The 23818-nt window shown below is 45.9% G+C and overlaps 1 protein-coding gene across 1 annotated transcript in view; it reads left to right on the forward strand.

The window, feature by feature from the left end:
- Window positions 1-4645: 4645 nt before the first annotated feature.
- The window catches only part of VPS51 (VPS51 subunit of GARP complex), a 52344-nt gene continuing 33171 nt past the window's right edge, over window positions 4646-23818 (forward strand). The window contains exons 1-5 of the mRNA XM_063944843.1: window positions 4646-4884; window positions 9611-9740; window positions 9957-10103; window positions 19413-19632; window positions 21420-22128. Coding sequence (XP_063800913.1) covers window positions 4714-4884; window positions 9611-9740; window positions 9957-10103; window positions 19413-19632; window positions 21420-22128 — 1377 coding nt within the window. The 5' untranslated portion in view covers window positions 4646-4713. The remainder of the gene's footprint in view (window positions 4885-9610; window positions 9741-9956; window positions 10104-19412; window positions 19633-21419; window positions 22129-23818) is intronic.

Genomic DNA, 23818 nt, shown 5'->3' on the forward strand with positions numbered 1-23818 from the left:
AGTACCCAAAGTAGGACTGCAGCAAAGAAGGCTAATAAGATATTAGCATGCATAAAATGGGGAATTGATGCTAGGGACGAGAGTATTATACTCCCATTATATAAATCACTTGTGAGGCCACACCTTGAATACTGTGTACAATTCTGGGCATCTTACTACAAAAAGGATATCCTGGAGCTAGAAAAGGTTCAAAGGCGGGCGACCAAACTAATTAAGGGTATGGAGACGCTGGAATACGAGGAAAGGCTTGCAAGACTAGGCATGTTTACACTGGAAAAGAGTAGATTAAGAGGGGACATGATCAACATTTACAAATATATAAGGGGACAATATACAGATCTTGCGCAGGACCTGTTTTTGGTTAGATCAACACAGAGAACTCGTGGACACTCGCTCAGGTTAGAGGAGATTCCGCACAATAAGGCGTAAAGGTTTTTTTTACGGTAAGGACGATACATGTTTGGAATTCCCTGCCTGAGGGAGTTGTAATGGCCAACTCAGTCAACACCTTTAAGAATGGGTTAGATAAATTCCTAATGGATAAGGATATCCAGGGTTACGGGGCATAGTCACGCACTATGGTTATTATAAAAAAAAGGGGTAAAACATAACGGCAGTCATCAACTTCAGTCAAAATTTTATACAAAATAATCGTGCATAGAAGACCACAAATAGGTTGAACTCGATGGACAATTGTCTTTTTTCAACCTTAGATACTATGTAAGTCTTGGAACACGCAGGGTCCCTGCTGCAACAGGTCCTCCCTGAGAGGAAGAGGCCACGGATCTTCTGTGAGCATCTCCTGAAGATCTGAATACCAGGCACTTCGAGGCCAATCTGGAACAATGAGTATTGTCCAAACTCTTTTCAGTCTTATGATTCTCAATATTTTTGAGATGAGAGGAAGAGGAGGGAACACATAGACCGACTGAAACACCCATGGTGTCACCAGGGCGTCCACCGCTACTGCCTGAGGGTCCCTTGACCTTGCGCAATACCTCCGAAGCTTCTTGTTGAGGCGTGACACCATCATGTCTACTTGAGGAAGTCCCCAATGACTTGTTATCTCTGCAAAAACTTCTTGATGAAGACCCCACTCTCCAGGATGGAGATCGTGTCTGCTGAGGAAGTCTGCTTCCCAGTTGTCCACTCCCGGAATGAATACCGCTGACAGAGCGCTTACGTGATTTTCTGCCCAACGCAGAATCCTGGTGGCTTCCGCCATTACCACTCTGCTCCTTGTCCCGCCTTGGCGGTTTACATGAGCCACGGCTGTGACGTTGTCTGATTGAATCAGAACCGGTAGGTCGCGAAGAAGATTCTCCGCTTGTCGTAGGCCGTAGTATATGGCCCTTAATTCCAGTATGTTGATGTGTAGACAAGCCTTCTGGCTTGACCACAGTCTCTGAAAATTCCTCCCTTGTGTGACTGCTCCCCATCCTCGGAGGCTCGCGTCCGTGGTCACCAGAACCCAGTCCTGAATGCCGAACCTGCGACCTTCTAGAAGGTGAGCACTCTGCAGCCACCACAGGAGAGACACCCTGGCCCTGAGGGACAGGGTTATTTTCTGATGTATTTGAAGGTGGGACCCTGACCACTTGTCCAAAAGGTCCCACTGAAATGTCCTCGCATGAAACCTGCCGAAGGGGATGGCCTCGTAGGCTGCCACCATTTTTCCCAGAACTCGAGTGCATTGATGAACCGACACTCTTTTTGGTCTTAGCAGGTCTCTGACCATGTTCTGGAGGTCCTGGGCTTTTTCCATTGGGAGAAAAACCCTCTTCTGTTCCGTGTTCAGAATCATGCCTAGGAATGATAGTCGAGTCGTTGGAATCAATTGCGACTTTGGCAGATTTAGAATCCAACCGTGCTGTTGTAGCACTCTCAAGGAGAGCGACACGCTTTTCAGCAATTGATCTCTCGATCTCGCTTTTATCAGGAGATCGTCCAAGTATGGGATAATTGTGACTCTCTGCCTGCGCAGGAGCACCATCATCTCCGCCATCACCTTCGTGAAAATCCTCGGGGCCGTGGAAAGCCTAAACGGCAACGTCTGAAATTGGTAATGACAGTCCTGTACAGCGAATCTCAGGTACTCCTGATGAGGAGGATATATGGGGACATGAAGGTATGCATCCTTTATGTCCAGTGACACCATAAAATCCCCCCCTTCCAGACTGGAGATCACTGCCCGGAGCGATTCCATCTTGAATTTGATCCTTTTCAAGTACAGGTTTAGGGATTTCAGATTTAAAATGGGTCTGACCGAGCCATCCGGCTTCGGGACCACGAACAGGGTTGAATAGTACCCTTTTCCCTGTTGGATTAGGGGAACCATGACAATCACTTGCTGTTGACACAGCTTTTGAATTGCAGCTAACACTACTGCCCTCTCTGGGGGAGAAGCTGGCAAGGCCGATTTGAAAAATCGGCGAGGGGGCACCTCTTCGAACTCTAGTTTGTAGCCCTGGGATACAATTTCCATCGCCCAAGGATCCACGTCTGACAGAACCCAGACCTGGCTGAAGAGTCGAAGACGTGCCCCCACCGGTGCGGACTCCCTCAGTGGAACCCCAGCGTCATGCGGTGGATTTAGTAGAAGCCGGGGAGGACTTCTGTTCCTGGGAGCTAGCCGAAGCAGGCGTTCTTTTCCCTCTACCCTTACCTCTGGTGAGGAAGGATGAGCCCCGACCTCTTCTGGACTTATGCGACCGAAAGGACTGCATCTGATATTGTGGAGTTTTCTTTTGCTGTGGGGGAACAAAAGGCAAAAAAGTAGATTTACCCGCGGTAGCTGTGGAAACCAGGTCCGCGAGACCTTCCCCAAATAAAACTTCACCTTTGTAAGGTAAAACCTCCATATGCTTTTTTGAGTCGGCATCCCCCGTCCATTTGCGGGTCCACAGGGCTCGCCTAGCAGAAATCGCCATGGCGTTGGCTCTTGAACCTAGCAGCCCAACGTCTCTCTGAGCGTCTCTCATATATAAGACTGCGTCTTTAATGTGACCTAAGGTCAATAAAATGGTATCCCTATCTAGGGTCTCAATGTCAGCGGACAAGGTATCTGTCCAAGCTGCAACCGCGCTACATACCCATGCCGATGCTATTGCCGGTCTGAGTAAAGCCCCCGTATGTGTATAAATAGATTTTAAGGTAGTCTCCTGTCTGCGATCAGCAGGGTCCTTGAGGGCTGCTGTGTCGGGAGACGGTAGCACCACCTTCTTGGACAAGCGCGTTAAAGCCTTGTCCACCCTGGGTGAGGATTCCCACCGTACCCTGTCCTGTGCAGGGAAAGGATACGCCATAAGAATCCTCTTGGGAATCTGCAGTTTTTTGTCTGGAGTCTCCCAAGCTTTTTCAAATAACTCGTTCAGCTCATGAGATGGGGGAAAGGTTACCTCAGGTTTCTTTTCCTTATACATGCGCACCCTCGTGTCAGGGACAGAGGGGTCATCTGTGATATGCAAAACATCTTTTATTGCCATAATCATATAATGAATACTTTTGGCCACCCTTGGGTGTAACCTTGCATCATCGTAGTCAACACTGGAGTCAGAATCCGTGTCGGTATCTGTGTCTGCTATTTGGGACAGGGGACTTTTTGAGACCCTGAAGGGCCCTGTGACACATTTAAAGCCATGGATTGACTCCCTGTTTTTTTCCATGGACTCTGCTTTATCCAACCTCTTATGCAATAAGGTCACATTTGCATTTAAAACGTTCCACATGTCCAACCAATCAGGTGTCGGCGTTGCCGACAGAGATACCACAATCATCTGCTCCACCTCCTCCTTAGATGAGCCTTCCGCTTCAGACATGCCGACACACTCGTACCGACACCCCCACACACACAGGGATATTTATCTGGAGATAGTCCCCCAATAAGGCCCTTAGGAGAGACAGAGAGAGAGTATGCCAGCACACACCCAGCGCCAACTGACACTGGAAAACAAATTCCCAGAATATATAGCGCTTTTCTATATAATTATGTATAATACATTCACTGCGCCTCACAAGTGCCCCCCCCTCTTTTTAGCCCTGTGTCACCGTGTTCAGCAGGGGAGAGTCCGGGGAGCCAGCGTCTCTGCAGTGCTCTCTGTGGAGAAAATGGCGCCGGTTAGTGCTGTGGGACCAAGCTCCGCCCCCTCCAGCGGCGGGCTTCGGTCCCGCTCAATTTTATATTACTGGCGGGGGATTTATATAACTACTGCCTCCGCAGCCTATAATACTCCTATGCCAGCCTTAGAGGTTTATATTGCTGCCCAGTGCGCACCCATTCTAAAGTTCTTTATAGTGCCCATGTCTCCTGCGGAGCCCATCTATGCCCCATGGTCCTTACGGAGTCCCCAGCATCCTCTAGGACGTAAGAGAAAAGGATTTACCGCTAGGTATTAAAATCTTATTATTTAATTGAAATCAAACCATAACATCTCTATTATTTGACCATATGCCTATTGCATGAGTATATATATATATTGCATTTATAATGGCGCCACGGGAATGTAATTTTCATTCTCGTCGTCAACCTCTGTACTGTATACATACTGTACACACACAGACGCGCATACTGTACACACACAAACGCGGTTGCGTAACTAGTGTGCGCCTGTCCTAGGCTAGTCTGAGTGCGACTGCGTGAGCTGGGAGAGGGTGGAGAGGCTCTGTGAATGCGCATGCGTAGTTCAGTGTCGCTGTCCTAGCTGTATATCAAAGATGGCGGCCACCGGCGGTACTGAGGAAGAGGAGGCTGGGAAAAGAAGGAAAGCTCACGGAATGTTAAAGCTTTATTATGGAATAACAGAGGAAGGGAAGGGCGGGGAGAGGCTGCTTGAGCCTACAGATATCGATGGGGTGCATTTCAGCCCGGAGCTGTACCTCACTAAGGTGACGTTCCAGGAACATACAGAGACTGTTTACACCCGAAGCCACTTCTAATCTCTATGCACAATGTACTGCCGCCTCAGCTCTGCCACCCCAGTACCCACAGTATTGCCACCACATTACCTACAGTATTGCAACCACATTACCTACAGCATTGCCACACAATTTGCCACTGCACTTCTACCCCATTTGCTACTGCACTCCCACCCCAGTACCCACAGCACTGTCCCCACATCACTGCCACCTCAGTACCCACTGCACTGCCATCCCAGCACCCACATCACTGTCCCTTCAACACCCACTGCACTGCCACCCCATTACCCATGAACACCACTGCCACCACATTATCTGTAGCACTGCCACCACATTTCTTACTGCAATGCCATCCCAGCTCCCACATCACTGTCACTTCAACACCCACTGCACTGCCACCCCATTACCCAAAGCACCGCCACCCCAACACCCACATCACTGCTGCACTGCCGCCCCATTACCACAGCACTGCTGCTCTGCCATCCATTACCACAGCACCACCGCCCCAGCACACTGCCGCCCCATGCAAATTCCTCTAATTGACATAGTACCTGTTTTCACTAACACCTTGTTACATTTTCAACCATTATAATAAGTAGCAACTACTACCAGGGAAAGGGATCAAGGTAGTCAGAATTGCTTTGATAGTTCTATAATGGCAGTAGGGTCACCACCTGTGCGGATTACTTCGACAGTCCGGTAATCAGAATATAACTCGGACGCCCAGGTGGTAACTAATCCTGGACATTAAATATCTTGGAATCCGCAGTGCCATCTTTAACCCACGATGCACAATAAAACTTAACATTGCACACTCCCTACAGCTTTAACTCAAAGTGCGTGAGTGTGGATGGAGAGGAATGAAAACAGGAAGCAAAGATTTTTGCATCCTGTCATTGGCAACGCTTCTTCTTTGTTTGTGTTGGGGGGTCTGGACCCAGTGACCTCACTTGCCATGCCTTTTAGCCATGTTCCTTAGCTACGCTCCCCAAGCTGTGTCCCTTTGTCCCATTCCCTTGTTATTCCTCTTATCCTTGCCCCCTGTCTGGTAATTGGACAATAAGAAGGCAATAATTAGGCATTGCCACCGGATGCTTCACCATCAATGGTGCCATTCGTACTTTGCATCAATGGTAGGAAACTAGTGACAGACAGCCATTGATAGTTTGAACCATCAAATGGCATCTTTGCTGTTGGTCACAAGAATGTGGCTGGCCAATCAGTGAATGGCACAGGGATAAGCGCTGTGTGCCGCTGCCAGGGGGAATTGCTGAATCTCTGCCATTGATGGTAGAGAAACATTATACCTAGGTTCCCAAATACAGTCCTCCAGGCACCCGAACAGACAAGGTTTTAAGTATATCCATGCTTAACCACAGATGACTTAAGTAGTAGCTCAGTAATGTTTATTAAATCATATGTGCTGAGCCATGGATTCCTTTAAAGCCTGGACAATTCCGTGCCTTGAGGTCCATGTTTGGACATGGAACGGTGCAAACATTTTAAAATTGGTTCTACTTCCTGTCCATAAGTTTACTGATGGCTAGCAACCTTTCTTTTGTCAAAGTATATATCTATATACAGGTGAAACACAGAAAATTTGAATATCGTGCAAAAGTTCATTTATTTCAGTAATTCAACTTAAAAGGTGAAATAATATATAGACTCATTATTTGCAAAGTGACATATTTCAAGCCTTTATTTGTTATAATTTTGATGATTGTGGTTTACAGCCTAAGAAAACCCCAAATCCAAAATCTCAGAAAATTAGAATATTACATAAAATCAATAAAAAAAAAGGATTTTTAAATACAGAAATGTCAGCCCTCTGAAAAGTATAATCATGCATATGTACTCATTACCTGTAGGTCACATTCTAAGCATTAACGAGGGACATAAATTCATAGTTGCCAACTATCCTTGGTTTCTGGGGAAGACACCACATAATAATTTCCACCTGGCTTTGGATATTGATTGGTTGCTCAGTACTACTTCCCTTGCTATATTGGTTGCAATTCTTTGGGGGGGAATTCAACTGCTGGTGAGGTGCTGCTGCTGCACACACACCTGTAAACTAGGTTAGTGCTGTCATCGAAGGTTTCCCTGCATACCTCTAAGTCAGTGGGTCTCAAACTCTCCTCAGGACCCCAAACCGTTCACGATTTCCAGGTCACCCAGATGCACAGGTGTACTTATTACTCACTGACACATTTTAGAAGATCCACAGATGGAGCTAATTATTTCACTTGTGATTCTATGAGGAGGCATATGGAAAACATGAGCTGTTCGAGGTCCTGAGGACTGAGTTTGAGAACATGTGCCCTATGGGGTATGAGCGTAAACTTGTGATACTGGTTAAGGAACATGCATGAATCTAGTTGGATTGTTTTACCCCCCTAACGCTGCTCACACACACTAATAGATAATCGTCCCGTTTATTGAACGGACGATATATCTGAAGTGCATTGGCGGGCGTGTACACCTGATCTGTCTGTGAACTATGTCATTCACAGACATATTTATTTGGACCTGCAGCACAGCCAATACCGATATGTGGGGTGGTCTTCAGGTTGCCGACTGTCGGGATCCCGGCGCACAGTATATCGGCGCCGGAATCCCGACAGCCGGCATACCGACAGATATTCTCCCTTGTGGGGGTCTACGACCCCCCTGGAGAGAGAATAAATAGCGTGGGGAGTGCAGTGAGCCCGCAAGGGTCTCATTTGCGTTCGCCACGTTGTCGGTATGCCGGCGGTTGGGCTCCCAGCGCTGGTATGTTGGTCGCCGGGAGCCCGGCCGCCGGCATGCCATACTACACCCGATATGTGTTGTAGATATATTTGCGTGTCTGGCGCTGTGTACGGGTGTCCTGCCAACTGCCTGTACACAAGCTGCAGGGACTGACATCACAGCTGGATGGGTAAATTAAAATGCCCACTCACTTGTGACATCAGGACAGACACATGGAACGGCCGGTTGGTGTGGCCTCATACGTCTTTGCTGCAGTTACTTCAAACAGCCCCTCTTGGCACGCCAGGTCGCATGAGAATCTTCTCGTGTCATATGTAATTTGTGTTGCTGAAAATGTGTCTTAGTTGCAATGCAATGCGACTAGGATGGGTATGGGTCATTAGGTCGACCACACTTAGGTCGACAGTCATTAGGTCGACCAAGATTGGTCGACATGGTCATTATGAACAAGGTCGACTTTGAAAAGGGTCGACATGAATTTTTTTTCTCTTTTTTGGGGGGTTTTCTTCGTAAAGTAACGAGGAACCCCAATTAGTGAACCGTGTCCCCTTGCTTCGCTCGCCATGCTTCGGGCAAGGTGCCTCGTTCCGCTACAGCTGCGCTCGGCACAGGTTACTATTCCCAATCATAGTCCACGTGGATTGTAAAGTATGAGAGAGTGAAATAAATTGAAAAAACGTGAAAAACGTATGTCGACCTAGTGGCCATGTCGACCAATAGTGGTCGACCTAATAACTGTAATCCCGACTAGGACACACGGTGGGACTGTGCTGTTTAATTTAATATATGACACTTGTATATCTGTGTGTGACTGAGTCTCTGAATCTGCATACGAATTGCTACAATGTAGCAGCAACAACCTTTTTTCCAATACAAGTTCTGTTCTGCTCCGTATACAGCAGGGCTGGCCAAACCGGTCCTCGAGATCTACCAACAGTTCATGTTTTCCAGGCCTCCTGGAGATCTGTAGAATTGTCAGTTAGGAATGAATGCATCACATCTTAATTAGTAATGACTACACCTGTGCACCAGCTAGGTGTTCTGGAAAATGTGAACTGTTGGTAGATCTCGAGGACTGGTTTGGCCAGCCCTGGTGTACAGACTCCATCACACACAATATACAAGTGGGCATCCGGATGATAGGTCGACAGTCAATAGGTCAACACCAAATGGTCAACATTTCAGATGGTCGACATGACAATAGTTAACACAGCATATGGTCAACATGATTTTTTATTTTTTATTTATTTTCAACTTTTTCATACGTTACCATCCATGTGGACTATGATTGGGAGTAGTTACCTTTGCCGACCGCATCGGTAGCGGAATGAGTCACCTTACCCGAAGCATGGCGAGCAAAGTGGTACACCAATTAGGGTTCCACATGCTGGAAGACAAAATTTTACACCAAAAAACCTCATGTCGACCATTTGTGTCGACCGTGTGCATATCGATAATTTGGTGTCAACCTATTATACCATAACCATACACGTGTCATATCAAATTAATCAGCACAGCGTTCTTGTGCGTTCTAGCTGCATTGTGTTTCAAATCAGATACATATGTGGCAAAAAAAAAGAAAGAAAAAGATGCCCAAAGTTTGCAGAGTTTTACGAGACCTGGTGGCTCACTCACACTAGGCATATTGCTTAGGTACAGGAAACAGCAGATATAAGGAGGGTAAAATAAAGTATATCCAGAGGACGAGGTGGTAATAACTGTTCTGGCATTCCTCAGACACCATTCGTAAGATGAAAAATGATTTTAAAAAGATGGAGGATGAGATGGATGGACTGGCAACAAACATGGCATATTGAGGCTGGATGTATGGCAACAACTCTGTATATGTGTGCATTATATTGTGACACAATACTCTGTAGAACCAATTAATAATATGTGCTGATTTAGCAAATGTGGTGTTTAATCTGTATATTTGTATACACAGCTGAGGAAAGAGAGCTCATTAGCTGAGCTGATGGACATTGAAGCCGATATGGTACGTCAGATACGAGCTTTGGACAGCGACATGCAGACACTGGTCTATGAGAATTATAATAAATTCATATCTGCAACAGGTAAATCCTGGAATGGGATATGGGAGAATGGGGTCACTATCATTTGTCTAGAGTTGCACTGTAAGGGACAACTTACTGTAATTGCTCGCTTATATTTCCTACTGGGTAGACAATGGTCTGTCCTCTTCTTAGGTACAGGAAACAGCAGATATAATGAGGGTAAAATAAAGTATATCCAGAGGACGAGGTGGTAATAACTGTTCTGGCATTCCTCAGACACCATTCGTAAGATGAAAAATGATTTTAAAAAGATGGAGGATGAGATGGATGGACTGGCAACAAACATGGCGGTAATCACCGAGTTTAGTGCCCGTATCAGCAGCACCCTGCAGGAGAGACACCAGCACATCACCAAGCTTAGTGGTGAGTGGCCACTCATTATGTCATTATCAAGAGTTATGATTTGTATCATTCATATCAGAGCGGAGTTATAGTGGACAGTAGCACAACAATTATGAGGTTCTGCATGGTTATAAGCTTGTTATAGATTTGGGTGTGCACTCAGAATGTTGACATGGTCGTATGTCAACATGTACATAATGTCTACATTCATACAACATTGTCAGAATATCGGCAGACAGAAATCAACACCTTATTTTGGGGTTAGCTTAGGTATGGGGTTAGAAGCAAAGTCCATACAAAACCACAATGTCGACATACCACACCAATAGATTTGTAACTGTAGGAAAATATTGTGTAATGAAGAAAAGAGAGGTTGTTACCTTTAAAATATGATTTCACTGATGTTCTTATTAATTCATTTGGTCCACTCTTGATCCTTGAAATTAATTCTGCTCAGAATATATGGTAATCTCAAGTCTCCCCAAGAGGAAATTGGCACAGGTAGAGACCACAGTGGTTCCCACGGCCAACCCTGAAAGTAGATGGTACCATTCTCTATTTAAAAAAAGAAAGAAAAAAAAGAAAACAAAAGAGCAGAGTGTTTCATATGCGCTAGACTTGTGGTTTAAAACTTTCAGTTTGAGATTGTTTCCATAAGCCCACCGACAAAACCATCCATGCATCTAGCGGTCACTGTGAATACATTAAAGAATATTGATATCTGGATGGTAGGTCGACAGTCAAATGTTGACCACTTTTGGTCAACATGGACAATGTCGACAAGGGAAAAAGGTTGATATGAAACAGGTCGACACATGAAAAGGTTGACATGACTTTTTTACAATTTGTTTTGATTTTAAACTTTTTCATACTTTACCATCAACATGGACTACGATTGGGAATAGTAACTCGTCCTGAGCGCAGCGAGGCATCTTCCCGCAGCGAGCGAAGCAAGCCAAGCTAGGGGACGCAGTGCACTAATTGGGGTTCCTGATCATGTTACTGAAAAACTACACCAAAAACATTAAAAAAAAATCTCGTGTTGACCTTTTCACTGTGTTGACCTTTCCCATGTCGACCATTAGTGGTCGACATTATCCAGGTGGCTCCATTGATCCATAACCCGAATATTACAGTGAATAAATGAAGACAACACTTTTAGTAGGGTTGAATGTTTTTTATTACATTCAAATGAACATCTATTAGACTCCTGAAGGGGATATGACAGCCAAGATCAAGCTTATGTAACCCCTTCAAAACTTGGAATGTGTAGAGTGTTACCACAACGTGTACTTATTAAAACGTTTAAAGTATAATTTTGTGAGCTAAAACAGTTTTTATTTAATTCAATGTTAGAACTATATACAGGGAGCTCTTAACTTCTAAGTTCATATTTGAGACTATAGAGGTATTCAAATACTCTGCTTCTGTCACTGCAACCCCAATGTGATGGGGAAGAGGCCCTCTAGTTCCTGCACACAGCACTCTATGGAGGTGATTACATTTTTTGTTGCACCCGATCTCCTGCCTAAAGTGACGGGAGGCCGATATTCAATTTTTTTCGGGTGCTGATCACGCCCAGACAGCCCGGGTTTAGCCGTGTAATACAGCTCATCCCGGCCAAAGTGCTGGTCACGACGCGAAAATTGCACCCAAATGGGTCACTTTTCGCTCATTTCAGCTTGTCAGCATGGGGGGCTGTGAGCTGAATGCGGTCAGCTGTTAGTGTCTGAACAAAGTAACAATTCAGTTGCTCTGTTGGGCGCAATCTAGTGGCTGCTGGTGTGTAAAACAATTGAATTCCTTATGTTAGAATGCGGGGAGCAAAATAAAATGGCTTCTGGCAGATGCACTGACCACCAATGTGGAAGAGCTGAGACAGGTCCTTGGAAGGGAGTGGTTATCTAGACAAGAAAAACACAACACTATCACACAGCATACTGACATATACTTGTAAAAAGCCAACATTCCATATGTAAATAAAATGCAGAAACTTAGTTACACACATTTGCAAATATATAATAAACTCCTCATGGAGTGTCTGCGAATCATGGTACTAACTCTAAACAATGAGAGTATTGGGTCATACAGTCATGTGTTTTTAATTTGAGAGTTACTGGGAAGTATCCCAAAAAAATCTGACATTCCACTGCAAGGACCAGCACTCCCTGACAGCTAATGATTCCATATTTGCCTCTCAGACAGTGATACAGAGAATGGATGTTGCCCGTCAGTTTATAGGCTGAGACAGGTGCTTGAAAAGGATGGATTATCTACACAAGAAACACACTACATTTTCCCCATCACACTTCCGTAGGCCAGTCAACATAAAGAATGTTACTTTTCTTTCTTTTTTTTACTGGCTTATGACAGTAGCTGGTAGGTAGCATGTAGTGCCACGTAGGAGGCTTTTGGGGTACCTCTGGGTAAGTTAACGCTCAGTTTAAAAACATGAGTGTATGACACAGTGTAGGGACTCTTAGCGTTGGGACCACACTTAACAGCACCATTGTGAAGTTGTGGGTGGCTTATATATTTGCAAAAGTGTGTAACACAGCTTCTGCATTTTATTTATGTATAGAATACTACCTTTGTACTGGCATAGGGCAATCTGCTGGGCAAAATGTTTTGTTATTGGCCAGATGGAAAATACACACTGATCGCCAAGCAACAGAAGGCGGACTTACATTGAGCGTTAAGGACCCACCTCTAGATCTAACTACTTTGGATGCCAAGTGGTTATGACCTTGCAAAATCTTGCTGCAGTAATTTACTTGTATTTTGTAGAATATACTATACATTTTATTTCTCTTACGTCCTAGAGGATGCTGGGGACTCCAAAAGGACCATGGGGGTATAGACGGGATTCGCAGGAGCTTGGGCACACTGAAAAGACTTAATCTGGGTGTGAACTGGCTCCTCCCTCTATGCCCCTCCTCCAGACCTCAGTTAGACTTTGTGCCCAGGACTGACTGGACACTCACAGGGGAGCTCTCCTGAGTTTCTCTGGAAAAGACTTTTGGTTAGGTTTTTTATTTTCAGGGAGACCTGCTGGCTACAGGCTCCCTGCAGCGTGGGAGTGAGGGGAGAGAAGCAGACCTACTTCTTCTTAGTTAAGGGCTCTGATTCTCGGCTACTGGACACCATTAGCTCCAGAGGGTTCAATCACTTGGTGCGCCTAGCTGCTTGTTCCCGGAGCCACGCCGTCGCCCCCTCACAAAAGCCAGAAGACAGAAGTCGGGTGAGTATCAGAAGATCAGAAGACTTCAGGACGGCAGAAGACTTCAGTGACGGAAGGTACAGCACAGCAGTAACGCTGTGCTCCATGCTCCCACGCACTTCACCAATGCTAGTTACAGGGGGGGGGGGGGGGGGGGGGCATGTTACTGAAGTTAGACGACCGGCAGAAGGCTTTCGGTGCCTCGGCACTGTTTCTAAACCCCCGCCGGCATCTTTTACTTTTCAAATTTGGCGGGCCGAAGCGCGCCGGTAAGGGGGCGGAGCTTCGTCCCGCAGCTCACAGGCGCCATTTCTCCTCCAACACGCGGCTGAAGGAGACGCTGCCGGGACCTCCACAATTCCTCTATCAAGTAACGGGGACATATTCAGAAGGGGGGGGCTGCAGTGTGGTGCTTATTGTCATTATAAAAGCAGCGCTGGGTACATATATCTTTTGTCAGGATATATGCGCGCTGGGGTGTGAGCTGGCATACTCCCTCTGTGTCTTCTATCTGGGCTTCATTGTGGGCCTGTCACCTAGCTGGGACGTTTGGTGTGTATCTGAGTGTCGGTACTACGTGTCGGCATGTCTGAGGCTGAATGTTATTCAGCAGAGGAGATTATTGGGGGAGCGGAGGCGGGGCTAGATTTGGGACTGTCGACGCAGCCAACACCTGATTTACTCGCATTGCTCAGTACGATAAATCGAATGTAGCTTCTTTATCAAAGAGGTTAGATAAGTCTGAGTCACATACACAGCTGTGGAAAAAGTCCATGGAAGAGGCTTTGTCTCAGGTACAGACCCCATCGGGGTCACAAAAGCGGCCATTTACTCAAGTGGTAGATACGGATACTGACACGGACTCTGATTCCGAAATCGATTTCACCGAGGCTGTTTTACATCCACGATTAGTTAAGAGTATTCAGTACATGATTGTGGCTATAAAAGATGTTTTACACATTTCTGATGAACCTGCGGTACAGGAAACAAGGATTTGCTTGTTTAAGGGAAAAAAACCTGAGGTGAAGTTTCCCCTCTCTCATGAAATGAATACTCTTTGTGAAAAGGCTTGGGAGTCGCCGGATAAGAGGTGGCAGATTCCCAAGAGGATTTACATGGCGTATCCTTTCCCCTCTGATGACAGGGAAAAATGGGAGGTGTCTCCAAATGTTGATAAAGCTCTATCTCGCTTGTCTAAGAAAGTGGCGCTTCCGTCTCCTGATACGGCCGCTCTCAAAGATCTGGCGGATCGCAAGCTGGAGACGTCTCTGAAGTCCATTTTCACTAATTCGGGTGCATTGCTCAGACCTGCTGTGGCGTCGGTATGGGTGAGTAGTGCTATTGCTAAATGGGCTGAGAATTTAGCTAATGATATGGATACCCTTGATAAAGATAATGTTCTTTTGACTCTTGGTTATATCAAGGACGCTGCAGATTACCTGAAGGATGCGGCGAGGGATGTCTGTCTCTTGGGATCAAGAGCCAATGCCATGTCGATATCAGCCAGGAGGGCGTTGTGGATCCATCAATGGAATGCTGATGCCGACTCCAAGAGGGCGATGGAAGCGTTACCCTTCAAAGGTACTGTCTTGTTTGGGGACGGCTTGGCTGACTTGGTCTCGACCGCGACTGCGGGTAAGTCCTCTTTTCTTCCTTATGTTCCCACACAACAGAAAAGGGCACCACATCAGCAGATGCAGTCCTTTCGTCACAATAAATACAGGCGTGGAAAAGGTTCGTCCTTCCTCGCTTCAAAAGGTAGAGGAAGGGGAAGGAAACCACCTGCAGTGTCAGGCGCCCAGGACCAAAAGTCCTCCCCTGCTTCTACCAAGTCCACCGCATGACGCTGGGGCTTCCCTGGGGGAGTCCGGACCGGTGGGGGGCCGTCTACAAATATTCAGTCAGGTCTGGATTCAATCAGACCTGGATCCTTGGGTCCTAGAGATTGTGTCTCAGGGATACAAGCTGGAGTTTCGGGAGATACCCCCTCACCGGTTCTTCATTTCGGCGTTACCAGTAGCTCTTCCGGACAGGGAGGTGGTGCTGGCAGCGATACAAAAATTGTGTCTACAGAGGGTCATTGTTCCCGTTCCCTCGTCCCAACGGGGGGAGGGGTTCTACTCGTGCCTCTTTGTTGTGCCGAAACCGGACGGTTCGGTCAGACCAATTCTAAATCTAAAATCCCTCAATCTATACTTGAAAGTTTTCAAGTTCAAGATGGAATCTCTTCGAGCGGTAATTGCCAGCCTGGAAGGGGGGGATTTTATGGTGTCAGTCGACATAAAGGATGCCTACTTACATGTCCCGATATGTCCTTCACATCAGGCCTTCCTCAGGTTTGCGATACAGGATTCTCATTACCAATTTCAGACGTTGCCGTTTGGGCTTTCCACGGCTCCGAGGATTTTCACCAAAGTCATGGCGGAAATGATGGTTCTCCTTCGCAAAAAAGGGGTTACAATTATCCCGTACTTGGACGATCTCCTGATAAAGGCGAGGTCCAAGGAACGGTTACTGAGAAGTGTAAATTTGTCACTGTCGGTTCTGCGACAGCACGGTTGGGTACTCAATTTGCCAAAATCTCAGTTGATTCCGACCACTCGGCTGCCTTTTCTGTGCATGATTCTGGACACGGAGTTACAGAAAGTGTTTCTTCCAGAAGAAAAAGCTCTGGAACTGCAGACGATGGTCAGGGAACTTCTGAGGCCGACGAGTGTGTCGATCCATCACTGTACTCGGGTTCTGGGGAAAATGGTTGCGGCGTACGAAGCCATTCCATTTGGCAGGTTTCATGCCCGGGTGTTTCAGTGGGACTTGCTGAGCAAATGGTCCTGGTCTCACATGCACAGGAAGATAAGTCTATCTCCCAGAGCCAGAATTTCTCTCCTGTGGTGGCTACAAAGTCCTCACCTCCTAGGGGGACGCCGGTTCGGTATCCAGGATTGGGTGCTTCTGACAACAGATGCAAGTCTCCGGGGCTGGGGCCCAGTCACCCAAGGAAGGAACTTCCAGGGGAGATGGTCGCTCCAGGAAGCTTGTCTCCACATAAATGTTCTTGAGTTAAGAGCCATTTACAACGGCCTGCTGCAAGCAAGAAGCCTTCTTCAGGGTCGACCTGTCCTGGTACAGTCAGACAACATCACAGCGGTGGCACATATAAACCGTCAAGGCGGAACAAGGAGCAGAGCGGCAATGGCGGAGGCCACAAGAATCCTTCGCTGGGCGGAACAACACGTGAGCGCCCTGTCAGCAGTCTTCCTACCGGGAGTGGACAACTGGGAAGCAGATCTCCATCCGGGAGAGTGGGCTCTTCACCAAGAGGTATTTGCAGAGGTGACAAAACGTTGGGGAATTCCGTTGATAGACATGATGGCGTCGCGTCCCAACAAGAAGCTCCCGAGGTATTGTTCCAGGTCAAGGGACCCCCAAGCCAGTGCAGTGGACACCCTGGTGTCTCCGTGGGTGTTCCAGTCGGTGTATGTGTTCCCTCCACTTCCTCTCATTCCAAAGGTACTGAGGATCATTCGACGAGCAAGGGTTCAGGCGATTCTCGTCGTCCCAGATTGGCCAAGAAGGGCCTGGTACCCGGATCTTCAGGAATTACTGGTGGAAGATCCTTGGCCGCTTCCTCTAAGAGAGGACCTGTTGTTGCAGGGTCCATGCGTGTTTCCAGACTTACCGCGGCTGCGTTTGACGGCATGGAGGTTGCGCGCCAGATCTTAGCTCGTAAGGGTATCCCCAGGGAGGTCATTCCAACTCTCATTAAGGCTAGGAAGGAGGTTACGGCGAAACATTATCACCGTATTTGGAGGAAGTATGTTTCCTGGTGTGAGTCTAAAATGGCTCCTGCGGAAGATTTTCACTTGGGGCGCTTTCTCCACTTTTTACAGGCGGGAGTAGATGCAGGCCTGAAATTAGGTTCCATCAAAGTGCAGATTTCGGCTTTGTCTATTTTCTTTCAAAAAGAATTAGCTGTCCTCCCAGAGGTTCAGACTTTTGTGAAAGGAGTAATGCATATCAATCCTCCGTTTGTGCCTCCTGTAGCTCCATGGCAGCTGGATGTGGTCTTACGGTTTCTCATGTCTTTCTGGTTTGAACCTTTGCGTAAGGTTGAATTGAAATTTCTCACTTGGAAGGTAGTTATGCTGTTGGCGCTGGCGTCTGCCAGGCGGGTGTCAGAGTTGGCGGCCTTGTCTCATAAGAGCCCGTACTTGATTTTTCATTCGGATAGGGCGGAATTGAGGACTCGTCAACAATTTCTGCTTGAAGGTGGTTTCTTCATTTCACATTAACCAACCTATTGTGGTCCCGGTGGCTACGGAGGCTGTGGCGATTCCAAAATCTCTGGATGTTGTAAGAGCGTTGAAGGTCTACGTCACTAGGACAGCTGTTGCCAGAAAAACTGAGGCGCTTTTTGTCTTGTATGCGTCCAACAAAATTGGTCATCCTGCTTCAAAACAGACTATTGCACGCTGGATTTGTAGTACGATTCAGCAGGCTCATTCTTCGGCCGGACTACCGGTGCCGAAGTCAGTAAAAGCCCATTCTACCAGAAAAGTGGGCTCATCTTTGGCGGCTGCCCGAGGCGTCTCGGCGTTACAGCTTTGCCGAGCAGCTACTTGGTCGGGTTCAAACACTTTTGCTAAGTTCTATAAGTTTGATACCTTGGCTGATGAGGACCTTGCGTTTGCTCAGTCGGTGCTGCAGAGTTGTCCGCACTCTCCCGCCCGTTCTGGAGCTTTGGTATAAACCCCATGGTCCTTTTGGAGTCCCCAGCATCCTCTAGGACGTAAGAGAAAATAGGATTTTGGTACTCACCGATAAATCTTTTTCTCCTAGTCCGTAGAGGATGCTGGGCGCCCATCCCAGTGCGGACTGTTACTTGCAGTTTTTTCTTGCTAGTTTAACTAGTTTATACACGGGTTGTGTATTTCTTGTTTCAGCTTGTTGCTGCTGTTAATTCATACTGTTATCTGGTTTAAGGTTACTCTGGTTGTACGGTATGGTTGTGGTGTGGGCTGGTATGTTGGTAGCCCTTAGTTTAAACAAAAATCTTTCCTTGAAAAGTCCGTCTCTCCCGGGCACAGTTCCTATAGCTGAGGTCTGGAGGAGGGGCATAGAGGGAGGACCAGTTCACACCCAGATTAAGTCTTTTCAGTGTGCCCAAGCTCCTGCGGATCCCGTCTATACCCCCATGGTCCTATTGGAGTCCCCAGCATCCTCTACGGACTAGGAGAAAAGGATTTATCGGTGAGTACCAAAATCCTATTTTACAAGTTATACTTCAAATTTTATACGATCTGTGGTTATTGAATTAGTATTTAAGAATCGGGATCTGTAGATTTGCCATTCCCTTGACAAAGTAGTTAAGACCAAGAAATGACTGTAGGGAGAAAACAAGGATTCTTGTTTTCCCTTGTGCGTGTTGATGGCTTTTGTTACTGACAGGCAGATGCATAAAGCCTGGGGAAGTGATAAAGTGGAAGGTGATAACGTGCCAGCCAGCCACATTATCGCTGTCATTTTTCAAACCCAGCCTGTAACATGGAAGTTAGGAGCTCATTGGCTGGTGCGTTATCACCTTCCACTTTACCACTTCAACATGCTTTATACATCTGCCCCTGTATCTCTTTTCAGTACTAACACTACATGGTCTTCAAGAGGGAAATAAGTGATGTTTGGAATATTGGTAGAATGCCTGGAGGTAAAAAGAAGCATTTAAGGGGAGTCCATGGTATTGGAGCTACTTACAAGTATCCCACAAAACTTGTGCTCTAGATGCACTTCTTCCAACATTATAGAGGCTGATAAGTTAGTAGTCCCGCATCTCACTATGGATCCTGGGCTTGCTTAGAATGTGCACGATATGATGGTATATACAGGATACAGTGTAATAATGGAGGAATGTCACAGGAGACACACATCTGCTGCTAGCTGGAGCATGTAGACAGCATGAACATAGTAGAAATCACTGTACGTTGTCTAATCATCAGTGTTCTGGGGGAAGGAAAATCTAGCTTGCAGACTTCCATTAAAGGAACATTACATGATCACCGTAATATCCCAGAGCATGCCTGTTGTTAATGCCTATCGGTACTGTTGTCCTCCAGGTGTCCACACCCTCCTGCGTAAGCTGCAGTTCCTGTTTGAACTCCCAGCTCGCTTGAAGAAATGCATTGAACTTGGTGCATATGTCCAGGCTGTGTCCTACCATGCTAAAGCCCGCAGTGTACTTCATCAGTACCAGCATATGCCCTCCTTCCATGGCATCCAAGTTGACTGCCAGGCTATCATGGCAGGTCTGGCAGACACACTTCGCCAGAGGTTCAGGTACTGGCATTCTTTCTTTCTTTTTTATTCTGAAATCTTAATGGTTTTAAATAAGATACCAAAAAAACAAGGACACCAATATAAAACAGGATATGGAGAATTTTGTGATGGATTGAGGGATAAATAGGAAGAAAGCACCCTATAGCCACAAGTTTATGTATCAGCTATTGAAGAGAATAGGTTTGCAATGCATAGAAAAGAATGTGGGTAAAAGAAGGGGTAAATTTACTAAGGTGGGAGTTTTTTTTAGAACTGGTGATGTTACCCATAGCAACCAATCAGATTCTACTTAACATTTACCTAGCTGCTTCTAGAAAATAAGATAAAATCTGATTGGTTGCTCTGTGCAACATCACCAGTTCTAAAAAAAACTCCCACCTTAGTAAATTTACCACGAAGAAAGTAGAGTCTTGTTGCCAACTGTCAAGTGAACCCATTGGTAAAACAAAAATATTTATTAATCTTTAAAGCAGCAGAGCAGTATATCTGAGGCTTGAATCCATTGCTCCGGATTCATTAGACCATACATTATCTAGAGGCTTCATTTTTTTTTATACGTTTTCATATTACAACAATACAACCTGTACAACACCACATTAGCACTGATTGGTTATGTCACATTCCGCATTCATGTTTCTTTGCTGACTGAGGGCCTAATTCAGATCTGATTGCAGCAGCAAATTTGTTAGCTAATAGGAAAAATCATGCCCAGTGCAGGGGGTGGGCAGATATAACATGTGCAGAAAGAGTTAGATTTGGGTGGGTTATTTTATTTCTGTGCAGGGTAAATACTGGCTGCTTTATTTTTAGACTGCAATTTAGATTCAGTTTGAACACACCGCACCCAAATCTAACTCTCTCTGCACATGTTGTATCTGCCCCCTTGCAGTGCACATGGTTTCGCCCATTAGAGAACAAATTTGTTGCTGTGATCAGGTCTGAATTAGGCCCTGTGTCACTTTGTGACTATTGCTCGTGTAATTATTGTTGCTTTGTTTATTATAGTTATTTGTTATTTTCCTATGGGTATTGCATAATAGTAGAGATTTAGGATGCACAGAACGCCATTGTGCTCTACAGTATGTCCTAGCGGACCGTGCACTGTGTGGGAGTGCAGTTTATAAAACAACTAGTGTATTACAATAACTACACATCCAGGAACCCAGTTACACACTCATCCGTTTATATAATTGCTCCTCTGTCCAGTACAGTTCATCAGATTTCTGATTATGAGGGGTTTTTTAACTCCTCATTTCCTATTTTATTGATTTCTAATGAATGTGTTTTTGTTTTGTTTTGTTTTTTTAACTGACTATATTAAATTAATTTGTTAAATTAGCCAGGCTGTATAAATGGTACTATCATTTTTAACCAATGAAATCTCCATTTTGGAACCGGTGGACTGGGCACAGTTAGGTCCATGTCTGTTGGTAATTGTCTCTTTCTTTGGATAGATATAGTTAAAAAATAGTATCTGGGAGACTGCATGTTCCCCAGCATAAATAATATACAGAGAGGTATTAACCTACCATGCTGAATCTTCAGAGTAAAGACTAATAGTTTTGTTATTTCGAAAACACAGGCCAACCTGAAGCTGACTTATTAAAGAAAAAAGAAAATCCTCACAATTCATTGTAATATATGTTAATATCCCAAAATGATTTCAATTGATCTTGATATACTTATATGCCTGTTAGCTGATTTGTAAATGTAGATCTGTTGCTTTGCTTGACTTTGTTCCTTTCATATTTCCATATCTTGCACTGATAATAGGCTGTCTTCTACAGGGATTCTTCCTCTTCCCCGCAGGACCTCTCTGAGTGTGTGGAGCTTCTTCTTAGCTTGGAGGAACCAGCTCATCTTCTGTGTGATGAATTTCTAGCCCATGGGTGTGGACGCCTGGCCTCTCACCTCTCCGAGCTTGGGGAGGAAAGTGATATACTGGAGTTTGTGGACCGTGGCTGTGGTGGCTTTATCAGCGATGCCTGCCTTCTGGCAGCTTCATACCAAAACCTCTTCTGTAAGGAGCCAGGGAGCACAGCCAAAATGGCTGAGGAAAAGTTGACCACATTCCTAGATGAGCTGAGTAAAGGTTATTTTGAGCTGGTGGAAAAGCGCCTGCGACAAGAGAAGAATCCAGGAGACAACTCTCTTTTAGTGCGGGCACTGGATCGATTCCACAGGCGTTTACAGGCACCATCTAAGTTGGTACCACGATGCAGTTTTAATAGGAGAGGCACAGAGATTGTGGTTAGGGCTGCACAGGAGCGGCTTTCTCAGTACTTGCAGGCCTTGAAGGACTTCTTCCAGGGTTGTATTACTGATGTCCGACAGGCCCTTGCAGCTCCAAGAGTACCTGGGAAGGAGGCACCAGCATTGGGGGATTTATTGGCAATGCTCTCTGGCTCTGTTTTAAACCAAATTAAATCTGTTTTGGCTTCTGTACATCTGTTCACAGCTAAAGATGTGGCATTCTCAGACAAGCCATACTTTAAGGTAAGCACAGTTACAGTTGTGAGGGAAAATGTAATCTGTGGGTAACACTTCCTACATTTGCAGCTGCTATTTTACTGCCTGTTGTATGACATTGCACTAGGGGATTGGGAATGATTCCTGCACAGGAAAATTATGGAAATATAAAAAAAAAACTATATTGACAATATGGGGAATATAATTGCCTCTCAATTTATGTAGTTGGTGGTGCTTCCAGTAGTCAATGGGGTCAATTTGTACAAAATATTTTCTACAAAGGCAAATGAAGTAGACTCTTGTGTAGGACACACTTAAACCTATGTTATTAATTGGTTGTTTATTTTAAAATTATACTTTTATTTCTGGGCCTTACAAATAAATAAAGAACACATATGGGGTACTGCTGCCTGTTCTTAATCCTAAAATGACTGGTAATAATCTTACCATGTGAGAAAAGAAAGTGTGTAGAAGCTCTAGATTTACTTTTCTTTTTTATCCACAAGGGGGCTACTGGAGTACTCTTAGATATGGACGGGGCGTTAGCAGGGACAGGCACATTTAAATATTTAAATGTGTAACCCTCCCTCCCCTACATACTCCCAAGATGCCACAGTGTTTTTTGTGCCTAACAGGGAAGTCTCCAAGACTTTTATTTTAATTTCTTTAACGTCCTAGTGGATACTGGGGATCTGTACTTTAGTACCATAGGTATAGATCGGGTCCACTGGAGCCTGGCACTTGAAAACCTTTAGTGTGTGTATGTGTGTGCTGGCTCCTCCCCTCTATGCCCCTCCTACCAGACTCGGTTTAAAAAAATGTGCCCAAGGAGCCGAGTGCATTTCTCTGGAGCTCCAGAGAGTTTCCTTTATTTTTTTTATTTTAATTATTTTCAGGTAGCCCAGGTTACCTGCTTTGTGGGACTTGGGGGACCGAACCAACCGCCTGAGGTTTACTGGTTCGTAATCCCAGCTGACAGGACACTGAGCTCCTGAGGTGCTGATCACACATCGTTGGTATGTGTGCCCACGCTGGCAGCTAGCCACCACCCTCTAATAGATGCCGAAGATCAAGATGCGTTGAGTATTATACCGGGGTCCCAGTTAGCGGGTTCCCGTTGCAGTTTTGGTGTCATGTCACGGGCCACGAGCTGCAGTGCCCGCCGCGGACAAACTGGCTTTCCTCCGCAGTGCTCCCTGTCAAACAAGGCTTTGTGTGTACTGTTATGGTTTTACTGTGTATTAACATGGCCAGTATAAAGAAACAAACATCAGGGACCGCGCGCCATTGCAAGGGGTGGGGCTTCTCGGAGCGGGACCAGAGACGGGAAGGTGCCATTTCCTGCTGCTGTGGTTCATCCAGGCTGCATGCACGCTGCTCCTCCAGGGACCCACGCTGTTTCAGACTTCTCTACTGGTACCAGGGGTTCATAGCAGGGGGGGAGCTCTCCAGCGGCATCACCGCTGCACTTATATCAGGTGTACACTTAAATTCACACACTGTGCTGCTGTGTTTGTGTGCTGGTCTCCGTTTCCTAAGTGTCACTCCAGGGGCTCTCTAGGGCCTGTGTGGAGGTGTTTTCAGTGACCTGCGCTGTATTCTCAGTTGTGTAAATATGTCTGTGGACATGATTATGTGTGCTGCTTGTAACTCTACCCCTTCTTCAGCGAGGTCCCTCATGTGTGAACAGTGCTCCTTATCTCCACAGGGACACAGT

The sequence above is a fragment of the Pseudophryne corroboree genome, chromosome 11, assembly GCF_028390025.1.
Source record: "Pseudophryne corroboree isolate aPseCor3 chromosome 11, aPseCor3.hap2, whole genome shotgun sequence".
In the NCBI taxonomy this organism is placed as follows: Eukaryota; Metazoa; Chordata; class Amphibia; order Anura; family Myobatrachidae; genus Pseudophryne; species Pseudophryne corroboree.